The sequence below is a fragment of the Panicum virgatum genome, chromosome 9N, assembly GCF_016808335.1.
Source record: "Panicum virgatum strain AP13 chromosome 9N, P.virgatum_v5, whole genome shotgun sequence".
In the NCBI taxonomy this organism is placed as follows: Eukaryota; Viridiplantae; Streptophyta; class Magnoliopsida; order Poales; family Poaceae; genus Panicum; species Panicum virgatum.
Window position 1 is genome coordinate 67,810,100 of NC_053153.1, and position 19,047 is coordinate 67,829,146.

The 19,047-nt window shown below is 47.0% G+C and overlaps 2 protein-coding genes and 1 pseudogene across 2 annotated transcripts; all 3 read right to left on the reverse strand.

The window, feature by feature from the left end:
- Window positions 1-11,068: 11,068 nt before the first annotated feature.
- Window positions 11,069-11,874, reverse strand: LOC120689288 (annotated as a pseudogene).
- A 2,124-nt stretch (window positions 11,875-13,998) lies between these two features.
- LOC120689289 (pathogenesis-related protein 1-like) lies at window positions 13,999-14,575 on the reverse strand. Its single transcript, XM_039971592.1, has 2 exons — window positions 14,386-14,575; window positions 13,999-14,294 (listed from the first exon to the last, which is right to left on the reverse strand). Exons 1-2 carry the CDS (start codon window positions 14,573-14,575, stop codon window positions 13,999-14,001), a joined length of 486 nt encoding a protein of 161 aa, XP_039827526.1.
- A 2,225-nt stretch (window positions 14,576-16,800) lies between these two features.
- Window positions 16,801-17,868, reverse strand: LOC120687338 (pathogenesis-related protein 1-like). Its single transcript, XM_039969308.1, has 2 exons — window positions 17,444-17,868; window positions 16,801-17,342 (listed from the first exon to the last, which is right to left on the reverse strand). Exons 1-2 carry the CDS (start codon window positions 17,631-17,633, stop codon window positions 17,047-17,049), a joined length of 486 nt encoding a protein of 161 aa, XP_039825242.1. The 5' UTR covers window positions 17,634-17,868; the 3' UTR covers window positions 16,801-17,046.
- Window positions 17,869-19,047: the final 1,179 nt, after the last annotated feature.

Below are 19,047 nucleotides of genomic sequence, written 5' to 3' on the forward strand. Positions count from 1 at the left end.
GCTGTACCTTGTATCTCCCTTTTCAAAATCAGATAAAGAATTTCACAGCCATTTTCAAAAAAAGAACTTATAGTTTTTTTTTCTCGAATAAGAGTATTCAATAACTTATAGGGAACACATTTTTAACAAGTTTTTTAAGAACATTTTCAGATAATTTCTTTGAAAATCCGCAAATAGTATTTTCAAAAATCTTGAAAAAATAATATTTTTGTTGCAATAAAAAGGGTAAGGAGACATACCTTACATGCTGCTTGCTCACTGCACACCTGCACCCACCTACCACGAAGATATAAGGATCCATCAATATGCAGGAGAATCCTGAATCCATAGGAAGTCCCTACTTTTGCACCCATAGATCGATTGTTGTGTGTCGAAGCTTTACCATTGCCATGTGCATCGTCTCGACGAGCTGTGTAAAAGGATGCCCCGCATCCACAAAAGGCCCCAAGTAATCTGCCTTTCATCGTTACCAAGCCGCCACATCTTCGACGAGAAAGCTTTAGAGAGTTCATAGGTAGGAGAGATAATGGCAGGGGAAGGGGAAAGATGGATCTTACATAGAGAGAGAGCGAAGAGAAAAAGAAAATAGACAGTTAGATAAAGGAATTGGAGGACGCGGAACGTTAATACATTACCGCAATAATGAATCTACGGGTAACCATAACTTGCAAAAGTTACGGCCAAGTCTGCAGTCCCACCTCCTCCTTTCCCCTTCACATTTTCCCCTCCCCTCCTGATCCAATCCCGCTGACTCCGCCCCTCCCCCTTTCCGATCCCCTCTTCCTCTTCCCCACTCCGAGCGGCAGCGGCGGGCAGCAGCTGGTGGAGGCGGCTCCTGTCGCGGCGGCGTGCTCTCTTCCCTCCCCCTCCCCCTTTCCATTCCTTCCGCACCGCCCGCTCTCTTCCATGGTGGCGGCGGGATGGAGGCGGCCCGGAGGCGGGCCCGCCTCGGGGCGGGGCGGCGACGAGCCAGCCTCGGGGCGGAGCAGGCGGCGGGTCGAAGCCGATATTTTTTTATTTTTCTATATGAAAAAGTTTTTCTCTTTTTTTTGTTTAGGATGTAAAAGTTTCTTCCCAAACTTTTTCTTTATTTAGATTCAAAAAAAAATCTTCAATTTTTTTCTCAAAACTTTCTTGTTATATTTCTATCTCTCCAAAAATTTTCTTGAATTTTTTTTTTCTATCTTTTGATTTTTTTTCCCTTGAAATTTTTTCTATCTCTCTAAATTTTGTCTTTAATTTTTTTATCAGAAAATGACAAAAAAGTTACCAAAAAGGAAAAAACAACTGGTCTGAAGATCGACCGTAAAGAACCCTCCCTACGGTCGACCGTAAACTAGCGGTGCCCATACGTTACGCATATAGCTGGCAAGTGGATCGTGAAACTTGGCGTAAAGAGGACAACAAGGTCTATAAACCTTATGTTGTGTGCTTGTAAGGACCATAGTATATACAATCAAATGAGGATTTCACATATTTACCCTCAATGCATAGTTGAATGTCTTCATCAATTAATCAGTTTTAAACCCAATAATCAGCTGGATTATCCAGATACTCCTATTTGATCAAGGACAAACAACCCATAAGTTATGGTCTATAAGCCCAAGTGTAAAAAAACTTATTCTGGCATTTTAAGTTGGTGGTTGGATTATTTGATAATGCCAAAAAAAATTGGGTTTTATCAATGCTCACTTGATTTGTGTCTCCACCTCGTTATTAGTGCTCGGATTTTTGATTAATTATTTTCTAATATTAGGTGACACGTCTGCCAACATAAAACCACATGGTGGTGATTTCAGCAATCTCAATGCTAGTCCAATTTTTTAAAAGTGACCGTAGAAGTAGGTTGTGAGTATGCACTTTATAGAAGTGAGTGTGTATACGTTTACGTAAGCGCCTGCAGGACAAAAAGAAAATGAAAACCTCGACTATAGAAGATAGATAACCACAAACTTTGTTATAGAGTGAAGGAGTATCAAGTTACAGGTCGTCAAGAAGGTCACGTTGAACACAAATTATCGATACTTGAGATTGAGCGGCCAATAGTTACTCTACTGATGTGTCATTTTCTTATACAAGTTTTTAATCATAGGTAAGTGCTTTGATATGGATCTAACGGGACTAATTTTATATAATAAATGTTGTATTTTAATGAGTAATAGCTGGTCAAAAACTTATTATAACGAGATAAAATACATCTTACATTCTTATAAAAAGGAAGTAGGTTGTTGTCGGCCTTTTCAGAATAGAAGCGAGAAAGCAAATAGCCTGAATGGTCTTTTTGGCTCGGGACAAGTAATCTTGCGCAAGATCTTGCACTTATAATCTCTTCTTCTCTATGTGTTCATGTAGGAAAAAGTCTATATCACCCCCTCACCTATGGAGGGTGAAATACATAACCCCTAACCTATGAAACGGTTTATATCACCCCCTGAACTTTCCAAAACTGGTCAAATTACCCCCTAAAGCAGTTTTGAAAAATTATAGTAAATCACAAAAAAAATCATAAAATAAAAAATCCAATTGTGTTAGACTCTGAATGAGTAGATCTACACAGTGAACATATAATATGGTATGCTTTAGTATATATTTTTTTGTTGTAGCTTGAGATCTATACTTTTCTTCATAGCTGTAAAAAAATGTACTAAAGCATATCATATTATATATTTTCTGTGTAGATCTACTCATTTAGAGTCTAACACAACTAGATTTTCTATTTTATGATTTTTCTGTGATTTACTATGATTTTTCAAAATTGTTTTAAGGGGATAATTTGACCGGTTTTGAAAAGTTCAAGGAGTGATATAGATCGTTTCATATGTTCGGGAGTTATGTAGTTCACCCCCAATAGGTGAGGGGGTAATTTGACCGGTTTTGAAAAATGCAGGCAATATCTTTGGTCCTAGAAAACAACTAGAGGACCCCAGTCACCTTACTGCCACCGTGGGCAAATGCAGTTGTTTGCGAGGAGATGAGTGTGGTTCCGATGAGAGGCAGAGAGGCCCCGCTGCATTTTTCCAGATTGAACGGCGGTCGTAGCTTAGCTCAACACTAATTATGCAGGGTTGGTGCGCACATCTTTTGCCACGTTTGAAAGCCAGAGAAAAAGGGGTGGTGGACCATATACATATGATGGAAAATGGCGAGCGGTGGAAGATTATTTCGGCTCGGTTGCATGGTTGGTGAGGAGAAAACAAAAGGCGAAAGATCGACATGATGGTCGTTTTTAACAATGGAAATGTCCTTGAGTGCTTTCGTCTCGTTCTTTCATACTCCATTCATCTCAAATTATTAGTCGTTTTGATTTTTCTAGATATTTAGAAAGACAATTGAGACGGAAGAAATCGTTCTCACTTGCCTGTCCAAGTAACCAGCCTGCTCAGCTAGAAAGATAAGTTTAATGATCGTATGTGTCTCTAGAAGATATTGTGTGCTCCATGGAAAGAGATAAATTAAATTATTTATAGAGCAAAGTATACTAGTGGTTATTATTTTTCGGATTCTCAACTAGGTATGTAAAATACTGGTCCTTAAACTAATTCACTTTGTGTAAAAAGTTCACGGAATCCTCATTTTGACTTTTTAGAGTTTATTAAGGATCTAGGTGAGAATAACAAAGGTTTGCATTTTACTCCTCTTTTTATTTTACTGCGTACATATTGGTCTCATGTCTATATATTGCATCAATTTATTTCCTGCTCTGAGTTAAAATAGTATAGTTGGGCTATTTTTTACAAAAGATGTATTAAAAAGGTTTAATTAAACTCTCAAAAATTCCTCAGGTTGTTTTAGAAAATATTTACTATGCCCCTAATCACAGAAGAAACTGCAGCCATCCTATTTAAGTTCTGCCTTCAATATCTTTGTAGGTATTGATTGCACTTTATATCCTTTCTCTTTTTTTGAGGCAACATTATATTTTTCTTCTTGAGAAATACTTGCGTGATAAGTCCAAATTATTTTCAATGGTGATATTTCTTATGAGAGATGTATTAGAAAGGTTTAATGAGCCTCTCAAAATTCCTTAGGTTGTTTTAGAAAACATTTACTATTTTCGTGATCACAAAGAAACTGCACTCGTCCTATTTAAGTTTTGCCTGGAATATCTTTGCAAATATTATTTGCACTATATATCCTTCTCTTTTCTTTTCCAGGCAACATTATATTTTCTTATCGAGAAATAATTTCGTGATAAGTTTAGACAGTCTTGGCCCCTTTGATACATATTCTTATTCAAGGGAATTTTGTAAAATTTGCTTTAAATTTGTCTGAGACACCACGATCGTGCCATTGCCGCATTGGTGCCTCGCCTCCCTAAAAACAACAGAAGCACACGAGAAGAGGATCAAACGTAATACTTTCCTGTTTCCTCATCTCTCAATCCAGAATTCGAACTTTCGAAGTGAGTTAACTAAGCCGTGCAGGAACTTGTATATACAGCGCATGGCCTTATCGATTTGTGCGTGCAGACGCACATGCTAAAATCCGTACACAGTACCGAATGCCAATAATACGTGATGCTGAAAAAAAAGGAAAAATAGGCAATTTCATCCCTTAACATTCTTCAAAGACTCAATTCATCCTTCAACTATCAAAAAGAGCAATTTAGTCCTCAAACTTTTCATTTGAGCTAAGTTTCAACTCTAGTGTGATGTGCCACGCCTTGCCAAGTCATCCCTAAGTGCATGTAAAGTTTTTGGTATGTTACCAAATGCAACATAGGTATCAATTTAGAGGACATATCGGGTGGAAACCACAACTTCGTGAAAATTCGTGCAAACCACGGCAAAAAAGTCATCTAAATTCACAAAAAAATCACACATGTAGATGATATGATGATACGCAACTGTCGGTACCTCTGGACTAGGGTACCCCCTCTTGCTGCGTCAAGACTCGCGTAGTTATCCGTAACTACGCCCTAAGGAGCTGAGCAGCTGGACCCCTGGGGTCCGACTCCACCTCACCGGACCAACGATCCCGGACCCGCTTCCCGCTCTGGGACGGGTCCGGTGTCACCACGTGTCCCAGAGGTGATTGTCGTGTCTAGGCAAGAGCCTCGTAGTTATCTGTGACTACGCGCTGACGGCTTGAGCAGCCGGACCCCCCGCGGTCCGAAGACCTTCTCATCCGGTCAGCAGCCCCAGACCCATTCCTTGCTAGGGAAGGGTCCGGTGACGCCGCGCGTCCCGGAGAAGGGAGTGCTCAGCCAAAACAGCCGGGGGCCCCGGACCTCCCACGAGATCCTGAACCCCCATATACTATCCGGACCCCTCAGCGGGGAGGGAACAGACACCCCGCTTGAGGGGGTCCGGAGCCGCCACGTGCCCGCAGGCGCAGGCACGCGCGCAGCCGCGAAGCTTCCCCGGGAAGACTAGCCCACCTACCGCATTCAATGCGGGAGATGTTAAGTGTGCTCTGTCACAGCAGAGCCCAAGGTGACTTTTACCAGGATGTACTGTTGATCGCGCGTTACCAAGGCACACAGTGCAGCCGCTGGCGCCACCCACGCCACGCGCGTCAGTCTGCAACGCCAGTTAGACACGACAGCTCGGCGACGGAATATCATAATGCCTACGCGGTAGACCCAACACTCTACGCCGCAACCTACACCGCCTCAACGGGCGCCTCGCCGATGGGACAGGTGAAGACCCCCCTCGGTCAGAGAGTCTATAGGGCGATGAAGCGTATCCAGAAAGAGAGTCACAAGGCACTGTTAATGTCTTTTTGATGGTAAACTGTACATTCTTGTTGGGCCCACCTGTCGGGGTCCAACGCCTGTGTACGCATCCTCCTTGCACTATAAAAGAGGGACGCCCGCTAGAGAAGGACTCAAGTCTCAAAAGGGGCTTAAAGGCAGAGGATAGACTCATCCACGAACTCTAGAGCAATAGAACAGTGGACGTAGGGTATTACGCTCCGGCGGCCCGAACCACTCTAAATCCTCGTGTGTTCTTGTGTTCTTACTTCATGAGTAGATCTGAGAAATAGCTTGCACTTTCCCGAGTAACCACCCTCTGGGATTAGGCGGGTGCACTACGCCACCCGGCTGTGGCCCTCCTCTTAGAGCCACGACAACAACATTGTAAAATATCTTGTACAAACTCGACTTCATTTATGAAATATAAAAATAACAAATTTTCAAGAATTTATTATTTTTATATCTCACAAATGAAGTCGAGTTTGGACAAGATATTTAAAAGGTTGTGTATCATCATATCATTTACATGTGTGATTTTTTTGGTGAATTTAGACAATATTTTTACCATGGTTTACACGAGTTTTCACAAAGTTGTGGTTTCCACCCGATATGTTCCCATCAATTTAAGTGCTATATTAGCCCATAATTCACTGATAACAACAAAAATAAGTTATCGTTGATCTTATATCAATGAATAAAAGGTTTATAATTTTGTTTATTTGTGCATTCTTAATCGACTATCGAACTGTAACACCCCGGTGTTAATTTTGACGTTAACATTGTGCTTGATCGCTAATTAAGGCTAATCATCGTCATTAGCGCTAATTGAGTTCACATAGTAACTTTCGACTGAGCTACGTTCGATCTTGTTTTTCTCCCTAATCCGAGCTCTAAATCAACTTTTGCCTAACATCAATGTTGTAGAATTTTTTTTTCTCTGCAACTTTTATTTTGGCCAAAATTCAAGTTTCAGCACGAAATTTAAAGAAAATCTTTAATTTTGCTTTGAATAGAACATTTTCAAATGCACCCAAGTTTTAAATTTTATCTTTCAAACCATTGTTCAAATGAAAAAATGCCAGAAACAAAAGTTGAAGATCTCAAAATTTTGAACAACTTTCGTATTCAAAAGTTTTTCATTTGAGGCCATGAAGAAGGAGAAAAGGTGAGTTTACGAACTGGATTTTGGAACCTCGAAATATTTACAGAAATGCCATTGCTACATCTCCTCCTCTGCTCGCTGCTCGACACGCCGTCGAAGCCGTCGCCGCTTCTCGACGTCCGTGTCCACCTGTCGGCCATCGCGCCCGACCTCGGTGTCTGAGCGCTGCCTTATCCTCGCGCGAGCACTGGAAGTTTCGCATCCCCTCCTCCCCTTCTCCTTCCTCGCGCTTGCGCAGAGCTCGTGCGAGCAGAGCTCGCCGCCGTCTATCCCGCCGGCCAACCCTCGCCACCCGGGCTCGATTCGCCGCGCCCAGAGCCGCGCAACTTCGCCCCGAATCCACTCCACACCTCCACGAACGCGGCCGTGCCCTACCCCGACCGAATCGAACCGCAGAACGCCGTCCACCATTGAAGCTCCACGCCGAGCTTCGCCCTCTCCGTCGACAACTCATCTCCGCCCTTCCCCGCCCAAAACGAGCCCCCTGTGAGATCCCCAGCAACCTCCTCTAGCTCCCCGTCCGCTTCCCCTTTCGATTTCGGCGCCGCCGCCGCCGAATCGCCGCCGCGCCACCGCAGACACGCCGCCAGCCCTCCCTGCGCGGGGCCGTGCGCCACCACCGCGCGCCCCACCGCTGCTTGGCCTCCCTGGAGCTCGCGCCGTCCCATTCCGCCGTCGCCTTGCACCGCGCCGACCGGAACACCGCCGCCGACGCCGCGCCGCCGCTCCAGCCCGCGTGTGCCGCCGCCCTACACGCGCCCCTGCTTCGCCCTACGCGCGCCCCTGCCCCACCGCCCCGCCCTGGCCACGACGCACCGCCGGCGGGAGCACGCCGCTCGACCGCCGCTCGGCCACCGCGAGCCCTGCTGGCCGCGTGCTGGCCCGCGTGGGGCAGAGCAGAGGAAGGGGGGAGCGGGAGCTGGGCCGGCGCCCACTGCCATGTAGGGCCCGGCTGTCAGCCTCCCCCCTTTTATGTTTTTCATTTGTTATTTCTTTATTTCGGCTGGAGTTTCTAAATTGCATAGAAATTCGTAGGAAAATCTTAAAAATGCAAAATAAATTTTGTAAGGCTTATAAAATCAAGATCTATAGAAGAAAAATACTTGTGCTTGTGAAATGTCACTTTTGCCCTATTGAAAATTCAGTTTGTGTTTAAGATAGTTTAATTTGTACCACTTGTTCTGTTGCTCTAAAAATTATGAAAAATTCGCAGTGGCTTACAACTTGCATGTGTATTCCACTATAAAAATTTCATGTGCTGGTGTTGTGTACTTTTGTGTAGATCTATTTATGTTTCATTTACCTTGCTAGGGTTGTTTAAATGCTTTGTTAGCAGCAATAAATGTTGGAAAAATTAGATGGCATGTTTTATCAATATCATGTTGAGTTGGTAAATTTTTGTTGCTAGATCGCATCTGCAAGTCAGATCTTTGCTTTTATTTGGCTTCTAGCAGCACTTTTCGTTTATATTTGTGGTTATTTGATTATTGTTTCATGCATGTGTAACTTTAGCAAAGCAAGCCTCCGGCTTAATTCATGTTACCCTAAGCAAGTTTAGTAGTTTAGTAGCTGTTGTTTTGAAGGAAACACTTCAGGCTAAAACGAGTTGAATTTCGGAACCGCACCTAAGCACTCAAATCGTTAGTTGTTACTTTCTTTGTAGTGGTTACTCAGTCGATGCATGTCAGCTCTGTCGGTTCTTTCAATTGCTTTATATCGAAATGTGTTGCATCATGAGCATCCATGCACTGCTGTGGTTCTGACTCTAGCATGTCATCTTTTCATACGTGTAGACACCGCAAGCCGAAGCAGCAGCCGAGCCAGAAGATAGTGTAACGGTGGACACACCCAGAAGATGGATGGATGGACCCGATGTGCATTACCCAAAGGAAATTGTCCGCCAAGCGAATATCATCTAACCAACACTAACTAATTCGGTGTTAATCCCAGGCAAGCCCCTGAGCATAACCCCTAATTTGAGTATTCAATGTTTATTTAATTATTTGTGCATTTACATTTTTAGGAGTTGTATGGAACCCTAGTATGCATGTTTCTCCCTAGGTACCTATGAGTCTATACTAGTATACATGTGTCGTTAGTAATGCCATGCTTAACTAGGATCTGGTAGAAGTCGAGTGATTGCTGTCACTCGCGAGCTATAGGTTTTTGTTACTTATGGAAAAGTGGTTTGAGAATGAATCTGTGAGGAAAGAAAAAAATGGAGACCGGGCGGAGAGGAATTGGATTATGGATATGGAATGTTTGGAAAGTGGACATCCGCCTGTGTCGATTGAGGACCGTACCGTTGTTGGCCCTGTTGACCGAGTTTGAACAGTACTAACCACATGCCGGAAGTAGGAGGTAGTCGAAACCGGTAAGCTAATTACCTGATTTGCAACGATACTTTGAATCGCGACCGGCTACTCTGGGAGTGGGATGATGGCGGGTGTTGGAGTGTATGTCGCCTCCGGGTTCTCTGGGAGTTCGCTGTGAGGGGCCCTTCACCCGGGTTTTGGCAGGCGTGATTCAGACGTCGGGGTAATGATGGGAACGGTTGACATATGTGGTCCGGCGTGGCTGCATGTGTCGTGTGAGTTAGGTCCACCTTGCAAGGATAAATCGGATCGATTCGCCGTCTCTCTCGGTTAAGATAACCTTGGTCACTGCATCACATCGTAGTAAAAGATTGAAATGAGATTGGAAAGTTGAGGTTATGAGATATGACTGTGGTACTCTAAAAGATAATGTGAGCAATCATGTGTGCTCTAGATATTCAGGCAAACCTAGTTGGTATTTGTATGATAAATTTGAGCTAAAATATTGAAATTAAGGATCCGCTATTAGTAGCCTTTCAGCAAAATAACTCCAGAGCCAAAAAGCCTTGCATGTCTAGGAATCGGCTAAGTATATACCACTAGTCGGGTAAGCCTTGCTGAGTATTAGTATACTCAGGGTTTGTTGTTATCCTGTTTTCAGGTAGCTGTTGTTGGTGGAAGCTGACCAGGATTCACGTCGGTGGGCTCGACGTGACATCCTCCCGACTTCGTAGATCTCGTGGTTTTCAAACTGAACTTTCTTTCTAAATTTCCGCGGCACTTTTAACTCTGATAACTTTTATTTAAACTTAATTGTAATACTTTGCTTTGTAAACTTAATTTTGAGAACTTTAGTCTGCTTGTAATCATCTGTGCTCGTCTTCGTGCGAGACTTCCAGTGTTTTCGATCCTTAACCCAACAGGCTGCCGGATTACACCGTTTTAAGTGCGTGGCAACTTGATTAACGCTTAAGATGATAGTTAGCGCACTTAAGCCGGTTTAATTTGGGCGGTTCTGCTACACGAACCTTTTTTTACGACATATCGAATGTGAGGAAAAAATCATATGTTAAAGAGTTTATTTATATCTATTGACTCGTTTTTATGTCATCCATTGTTGACTAGGCATGCCACATAGGACTAGGGATGAAATTGAGCCCAAGTATAAAGTTTGAGGACTAGATTGACCTATTTCATAGTTGATGGATGAATTTGAGCTGGAGGTAAAAGTTGAGGGATCAAATCGGCTATTTTGCAAAAAAAAAAAAATCAACGTGTGTGATGTGTCAGTTTGTATCTGAAAAGGTGGCATATTTGTTTCAGAGCCAAAATGTAATGACGTTCTCGCTAGACTCGTCAAAGTTGTAACCAGAAAAATCAAAACCACCACCTAGATTGTCTAAAATAATCTTGCCACAACCTAGTGTGTCTGTGATGCGGAGGACCAAAACTGAGAAAAGTATAGCTGACAAAATATTGGTAAACACTAGGCAGAAGCAGAACTGCAGAACTAGTTAACCTTTGTCAAATATGGGGCTGCAGCGAAGAAATTTGGTCGCCGACAAGCCCCCCTACTTAAACATGCAAAAATACTTCCTCAACTGTCTCCTTTTCGCTAAAACAGAGTACTGCGCTTCAGATTGGTTTTATTTTATTTCAGTGTAAAACACGGAATACATGATCAAACAGCAAAGATGTCAACCAAAAGCACCCTTCGACGACATCAAAATTAAATCACGCTATTAATTAAACTTCTCAAGTCTACATTTTGCTGGTTTATTTCTCCCTCATCCAGCAGCTGCGCCTGCGCATCTCGAGCAAAACATTGTTTATTTTGACCTAAGTAGTAAGTACTCACGAATGTGCAAACATTCTTATATTGGACATGGCGGCTTAGTTGTAGGCATCAGCATCAGGGTCGGCGGCCTTGAAGATGGCAGCGACAGACTCCTTGGACCTTGGCCTTGACGATCTCGTCCTTGACGTCCACCTTCACCACGCTGCCGCCGCCGGCCGCAGGCTCCACCTTGATGTGCGACGTCGCGGTCTCGATGGCCACGCCGATGCCGCTGCGCCGAGCGTGGACTTGCACTCGCACTTGTCCGCGTCCAGGAACGAACTCGAGCCTCTCTTTCATGAAGCCGAACGGCATGGCTGAAGGAGCAGTGCCACGTTACGGGTTGCTTGATCGGCGAGAAACTTAGTTGCGCAAGGTTGGCCTGAGCGTGCAGAAGCTTGATGGCAATTGGCAGCGTACCTGAGGTGTAGTTGAACTGCCTGACGCTACCGCGACGCGGGCACAGGGTTAACAATTTCGGCGAAATTTCGCCGAAATTTCGGAAAATTTTTCGTTTCCGCTAGTTACCGGGATTCGAAATTTCGGTATTTTTCGGTATATTTTGTTTTCAAATTCAAAATTCAACAAATTTCGACCGAAATTCAACGAAATTCGCCGAAATTTACCGAAATTTCGGAACGGAATTCTGTTTCCGCTAAACACCGGGATTTGACCGGAAAACGAAATGGTTAACCCTGCGCGGGCATCGCCCTGGACGATGTGGGCGCTGGCGACAAACGTGGGAGGCGAGCTCTGGGGCCAAGGTGCGTGCCAGTCCATGCATCACGGCGGCGCGGAACAGGTGCGGCGCCGCGACGGGCGACGTTATCTCGAGGGTCCAGCCGTCGATGGACGACGCCATTCCGCGACGATCGAGTAGGTCCGTGCGTGCCTGCGCGGCTGCGCCCTGCAGCCTGCCATGGTTGTCGAAAACACCGATCAGGACTTTGGCGCCCATGCCGTGTGTCGGCACAACGGCACGTGCGTGCTAGCCGCGGCATGGTGAGTCAGGAAGGTCCGAACGGCTGGCGCTTAGGCGTGCCACTACTGCATGCGGCGGAGACGGAGTTCTTCCGTTCGGTGTTCGCGCGCCGGTGCTTAGCTGACAGCTTCTTCGTGGTCCTTGGTCATGGTAGGTACGGCGGAAGCAGGTAACCGTACCTCTTCAAGACGAAGGAGAGGGAGTAAATCAACTCCGGGGGCGGCGGCGGCTCCCCGGCGACGGCGGCGAGCCACGGCAGCCGAGGCGGCGCCCAACCAGGGCGGACGCTATTCGAAATCCCGACCGGGGGTGGACGGTATTTGAAATACCGTCCACTCCTAATTCATTATTGGCCGTTGGATCAAACAAGTACGGTCTAGATAGAACGGACGGAGGATTCGGTCCTCATTGTCAGGCAGGTTGCAGCCGGGAGCTAGAAGCCGCCGGCGGCCGGCGCCATGGCAGAGGCTAGAGGCCCAGGTCCGCTGCACCTCTAGAGCGTGCTGGAGCACGCCCATTGGCTCGTCGGCCGAGGACGCCGGGAACTTCGACGCCGTTTTTATCAAGAACAAGGCCTCGGAGCTCGCTCGCTCTGGTCTGGGCAACCGTCCGTTGGGCGGGGCCGGCGGCTTGTAGCTCGTCGTCGTCGCGAGTCGCGACCGCGGGCTTTCTGCTCCCCCGAGTTCCATCGCGACGCAGGATCGAAGTGGATGGTGGGGCAGCTACCGCGACCGCAGCAACGGCGCTCGATCTAGTACTTTGCAGTTAGGTTCAGAGAATCAGAGTTGAGGTTGGTCAGGGAGACTGAGCCAGGCGCTGGCATGCATTTGAACAGAGATCAATGTATCAAGCCACACGAATTGCAAATATTGGATTCAGATTTTGCATTCAGAGTAATTCAGTATTACCCAATGTGGGAGTCAGAGTGAAGGCAACATGGTGATTTGGGCAATCAGCCTACTCAACTAAATTGCTTGGTTGATGGTTGGAGCCTTGGAGGCAGACAGTCAACTGTCTGGCCTTGTAGTTGTAGGTAGTGATGTGAAGCCAGTTGATCTGAACCTTAGGAGGTAAGAAGAAGCAGAGCATGAAAGGACTAAGCTATGAGCTGATGAATGATCTGAACCTTTTAAGCTCATGATTTAAAATCATTCATACCAAAGCGTGTAATTTTCCATCTGTTACATGACAAAGCATAACATGTGCTCTATAAATTCTCGATTGCCCAATACCATTCATACAGGTTGAAACAAATCTTCTCATAGTTTCTGAATTTTAGCTGGAATATTTTGTTGCTTGTCAGGGGACTGCTAACTAGCCATTTGTGTTGGTGAGGTATGCATTTATCTAGCACCAGGTTGAGAAATCATCTGCTTTGTTTCGGGTTGAACATTCCTATTTGTACCCTTGTTCTACTGGTAGGAACATGCACAAGCTTGGACAAATAGCTAGACAACTATAATAAGAGTGCACGAGTTGCATTGCTGTTCGAATACATATATTAGTGATGAAAGTTTAAAAGTTTTGACTGCAAAATTTGCAATGAATACTTGTGTTGGAGCAGCTTTGCCAGACTTTCTGCACAAGGAATATTCTGTATATTGTTTTAGAAGCTTTCTTGTCGCAAAACATTAAAACACGACTCCAAGAATATCTATAACCGTGCATGTACGCGTCTGCTTGTGTACCACTATGTTTCACAAAAAAAACTATTTAATCAAACTTGCAGACCAGATTACTTCACAAATTATGACTTTACTCCCAGGCAAAACTATGGGATAATACACAATCAAGCAGTAAGAGAAATCATTATGTGACAACGAAAACACACTCTGAACCCCTTAGCACTCTCCACGGTGCTCCCGGTTCTCTCACCCCGCATGAGAATCGTGACACTGCTTTAGATCAGCTCCAGCTTTTATATAAGAAAATAAACAGCACACAAATACGCAAGTTTCCTTTTTTTTAATTTGGACATCAGAAATCTGATCCAACACGGGCGAGTCATTTGTAGGCGTCCGGATTGGCGACGAGGAACGCCTCGGCGGCCTTGAAGATGGCGGTGACCGACTCCTTGGCCTTGGCGATCTCGCCCTTCACCTCCACGCCCGGCAGCAGCTTGTAGGTCGAGTCCACCTTCACCAGGCTCCCGCCGTCGGCCGTGGGCTCCACCTTGATGTGCGACGCCGCCGTCTCGATGGCCACGCCGATGCCGCCGCCCTCGACGAGCGTCGACTTGCACTCGAACTTATCCGCATCCAGGATCTCGAGCCTCTCCTTCATGAAGCCGAACGGCATGGCTGAAGGAGCAGTGAAATGTTACGGCGAGTTGGGCGAGAGAACTAGCAGCGTAAGGTACTTTTGGCCTGGGTGTGCAGCGCAGGAGCGTACCTGAGGTGAAGTTGAACTGCCTGACGCTGCCGACGTGGGCATCGCTCTGGACGATGTGGGCGCCGGCGACAACGTGGGAGGCAAGCTTCGGGGCCAAGGTGTGCCAGTCCATCACGGCGGCGCGGAACAGGCGCGGCGCGGCGACGGGCGACGTGATCTCGAGGGTCCAGCTGCTGGTGGACGACGCCATTGGCGCGGCGAACGACCGAGTAGGAGTGTAGGACTGTAGGAGGACTTGTTGGAATTTGATCCATTTATGGCCCATTGAGAATTCCAAAGCAACATGTGATTGGTTGGTATAGTCTCATACTGCTAGTACAAGCAAGTGGATACCAATTTAAATACTGGAACACTTTTCATGCATTGAATGGAGCAGCCAAGAGATGGGGTGTTTAGGGCTTTGCTACACACACCAACGCACGCGCGCGTATATCCGCGTCTTTTCGCGTGTTCATCCGCTTGACTTGTGACTGTAATTCAGCTAATATTTTGACATTTGTGTCTCTCACATTTGAACTATTGTGCACTGATTAGATGCTAATCAATGCCCGGTTAATGCCATAATTCCTAGTAAATTGTCATGATCATCCTGAATGTGTTTTAATATTGTTTATGGACGTCATTAAAGAGATAACGGCTCCTTGAGGGCAGCCGCGCCTATATGAGAGGACTAGAAACATTCAGGACATACACTCTTAATTCCCAGCCATTCTTCCACCTCTTGCTGTGCTGTGACATCGAGCTGCTGGGTGAAGGGTGAGCGGTATCTCTGAACCCTTGCCATTGTGAAGCCTGCACGAGGGACGGCAATAAAATTTCTGGACAGCGCAACTGCGCGACCGCTCGTGACTGAACGACTACGTTCTGCGCTGCTACAATCTGCACTGCATCATCTCTTCACGAGGACAGAGCGTTGTTCAGTAAGAGTAATCGAATTTAACATGAGTATGTTTCGGTTCGTTTTACTCCGTCAGTTTTCAATCTTGCTTGAGATAGTAGTAGCGTTGTTACTTTTATTTTGCCTCAAATTGAAATCTGGTATCTTTAAACGCATATTTCCAACAGGACTGGACGAGTAGACCCCGTGAACACTCTAGCTTTGCAGCGCTAGCTCTCGGCCTCTATTGCTGTGGAAGTGGCCGAGTGAGGCCTTCAAATAGGTTGCTCTCGGAGTTGGTGGAGGAGTCCGCGGCCGGGTGTGAGTGGTGACCGGTGGCGGTGGCCGGTGGGTGAGGGCTGACCGGCAAGGCTCGTCCGGTGAGCACTGATGTGGCCGGGTCTGAAAATACGTGTCTTTTGTCATTCTTTAGTTAATGGCGTGGAATTTGTGGTCGAATCAGAGAATTGTTGAAGATCGCGTGGGCAAATTGATTGGGAATGATTTCTAATTAAGGACCAGGATGACAGTATGACACCCGTCTAGACTGAAGGCAAAGGCGTTGCTGCTTGCTGGGTACTTGCTGCTTACTTGGGCTGGCCATCACAGACTGTTTGGGAGTGCCTTTCTTCTATGTCGGTCTGGCCATTCAGAGACTATGTCGCCACTTGAGAAAAGGGATTCCCAATTCTACAGATCAGAATCAAGAGTGACGAGACCATGTATAAGGGATTCGTGTATATGATGATGATGATTGAGTTCCTACTATACTTCCGGTGTGAAATGAATGGTCTCTGATGCAAACCCTCATTTACCTTTTTAACGTAAACTAGTGAATAAAACTATAATGATGATTAATGTACAAACCATATGCTTTCATGGTAGTATGCTAGCCCCGACTTCAAATGTAGGTCGTTTTAGGAATTAGGATTATATCCGGTCAAATTGTTTTCACGCGACTCATTAATATGAAAAGTTACAGCGATCGACAACATATTGTTGGTGTTAATATATTCATAATGAAAAATCGTTTCATAATACATAACTTTATCTAGTTAAAATAGTATGTATTTTACACATATTGTAAGTCAAAGTGTTTTTTAGCCTATATTAATATTATGAACAACTTACATTTGGAATCACATGGAATGTTTTCTTTGTCACTGTGAGACTGCTTCTTCCTACCCGGATGGTCCACTTTGGTCACATATATATGGTATGGCGGCGGTATCAGTGGAACAAATAAACTAAAGGCATATACTACACGACCGTGGTCATGCAAGTAAATAAAATGTTATTTATATTTTCTCTGTCTGAAGAATGATGCTGTTTGTTGTGAACTATATGTCTATGGTATTGACTCTAAATTTCCTTTTTCAACAACGAATTGATCGAGAGAGTATGGTTACGCTTATGCTAGGGATGATTCATTATTAATTTTCCAACCCAGGTGTAACATTGCCATTACCAACTTATGATAGGCTCAATAGCACAGGCAATGGTGGATGCCACGTGTCATATGCTCATAACATTGGCGATGGAAAATCCATTTTTAAAGATTTTAGCATGAAGGTATACGACTTGCTAAATCAAACGTCGTTGCATCAAACAAACCAAACCACTTTGTTCACTGCAAGTAGCAAACACACACTTTTCAACTCCATACTCTGCTCCGTGCTCTGTCTGGCAACGTAGAGCAGTTTATTTTAGGCGAAGAAAAGAAAACACACATGAATGATACATAGGGAGATCGGGTCCCACATTCCCACTCCATGGATTTCAATTTAGTTGTAGGCGTCCGAATTGGCGACGAGGAACGCCTCGGCGGCCTTGAAGATGGCGGTGACCGACTCCTTGGCCTTGGCGATCTCGTCCTTCACCTCCACGCCCGGCAGAAGCTTGTACGTGGAGTCCACCTTCACCACGCTGCCGCCGTCGGCCGAGGGCTCCACCTTGATATGCGACGTCGCCGTCTCGATGGCCACGCCGATGCCGCCGCCCTCGACGAGCGTGGACTTGCACTCGCACTTGGCAGCGTCCAGGAACTCGAGCCTCTCCTTCATGAAGCCGAACGGCATGGCTGCACGCGGGACACGTTACGCTGAGTTGCTTGACCGGCGAGAATCCGAGAAATCACAAGGGTTTGGGAGTGAACCTCCCTGATCGATGGCAGGAACGTACCAGAGGTGAAATTGAACTGCCTGACGCTGCCGACGCCGCCCTCGCCCTCGACGGGGTGGGCGCTGACGACGACGTCGGCGACGAGCTTGGGCGCCAGGGTGTGCCAGTCCATCACCGCGGCGCGGAAGAGGCGCGGCGCGGCGACGGGCGACGCGATCTCGAGAGTCCAGCTGTTGGCGGAGGAGGCCATTGCTGCGATCGACTTGGCTCTCGGTGCTGAGGCCTGGCGAATGGTTGGAGCTGCTGCTGCTGCTGCTGCTTGTGGTACCGAAGCGGGCGGCAGCCAGGGATTTAAATAGGAGGCTTGGAAGGCGGTTGGTGAGGCTTGCCTTGTTGGAGCCTTGGAGGGAGTTGGGCGAGTGGTGTCTGGTGGAGTCCTGGATTGAAGCTGCGGCGCGAGTCGTCGGGCTTTTCAAAATTTGGCGGCACTGTCGGTCGGGTGAGCTTTGTCGTCGATGTTTAATAAGGCCGGCGTCCCGAAACACACGTCAGAAAAGCTGTGTCGTGCTCTTGTCAATGTTTAGCTGAAACTTGAAAGACGATGGCCCTGTTTGGATCCATGGGTTAGAGTTAGATTGAGTTAGATTGGAGTAATCTAACCCAAAAATATCCAAACAGGATGGGTTAGATTGGGTTAGATGCATCTAACCCACCCAAAAAACTATTCCCTCCAAGGGGTGCTTATTTGGGTTAGATTGGAGTGGCCCCCACCTTTTCCCTTCTTTCTCTCCCCTCTTCGGATCATTCTGCGGCAGCCCTCACCTGTCCGCGCGCGCCGCCAGCCCCCCCTCGACGCCCCTCCCCGCGCCCGCTCCCTTCTCGCCGTCTGCCCCTCGCGGGTGGTGGTGCTCGCCGTCGCCGAGCCGCTGGCGGAGGCCTGCAGCGACGCCCGCCTCCGAGCCCAATCCCGATCTAGGGGAGTGGCGTCGCCCCTCCGCGCCCTCCCTCTCCGCCCCTCCTCCGAGCGCCGCCCTGCCCCCTCCCCCTCACCGCCCCTCTGCGCGGCCGCCAGGTGGTCCTTGGGCGCCTCCTCGCCACGGCGCGCGGCGAGCGGCTGCGGCAGCGGCGGTGGAGGGGGGTAGCGCGAGGAGGGGCGCCGCCTCGGGGACCCGGTGGTGGCAGCCGCACGCGGCGCACCGCAGCGAGCCCGGGTCGGCGAGGTCTGCCTCCAGTGCAGGCAACGAGTCCCCATGTCGCGCCGGCTCCAGGCGTCCGCCCCCGCGTTGGCCGTCCGCCGTCCAAGTGCTGCTCCTCCGAGCGCAGACGAGCTGTCCAAGCGGCACTCCTCGAGCGCCGGCCCACAAGCGTCGCAGCCTCCAAGTCCGCCACCACAAAAACTTGCCACAACAGATCCGGTTGCAAAGAAGGTTTAAAGGAGGCAAATAATTGAAAAAGTGCCTTTAATCTAACTCTAACCCTTTCATCCAAACACCATTTGGGTTAGAGTTAGTTCAGGGTTAGTCTAGAGCTACAAACTAACTCTAACTTCTAACCAAGTTAGAGTATCCAAACAGGGCCGATGGATGCGTTGAGAGGATTGTTTGGCACTTGGTTGGTGTGATTACAAGGTTTAGCTGAAAGCAAGGGCATTGCTAGGCCAATCT

Excerpts from the sequence above, each read along its gene's own strand:
- LOC120689289 (XM_039971592.1), bottom strand. The coding sequence starts at position 14,575 with ATGGCGTCGTCCACCAGCAGCTGGACCCTCGAGATCACGTCGCCCGTC. Across the intron at positions 14,295-14,385 it reads GCAGTTCAACTTCACCTCAG|CCATGCCGTTCGGCTTCATG; the intron begins GTACGCTCCTGC and ends CTGCTCCTTCAG.
- LOC120687338 (XM_039969308.1), bottom strand. The coding sequence starts at position 17,633 with ATGGCCTCCTCCGCCAACAGCTGGACTCTCGAGATCGCGTCGCCCGTC. Across the intron at positions 17,343-17,443 it reads GCAGTTCAATTTCACCTCTG|CCATGCCGTTCGGCTTCATG; the intron begins GTACGTTCCTGC and ends TCCCGCGTGCAG.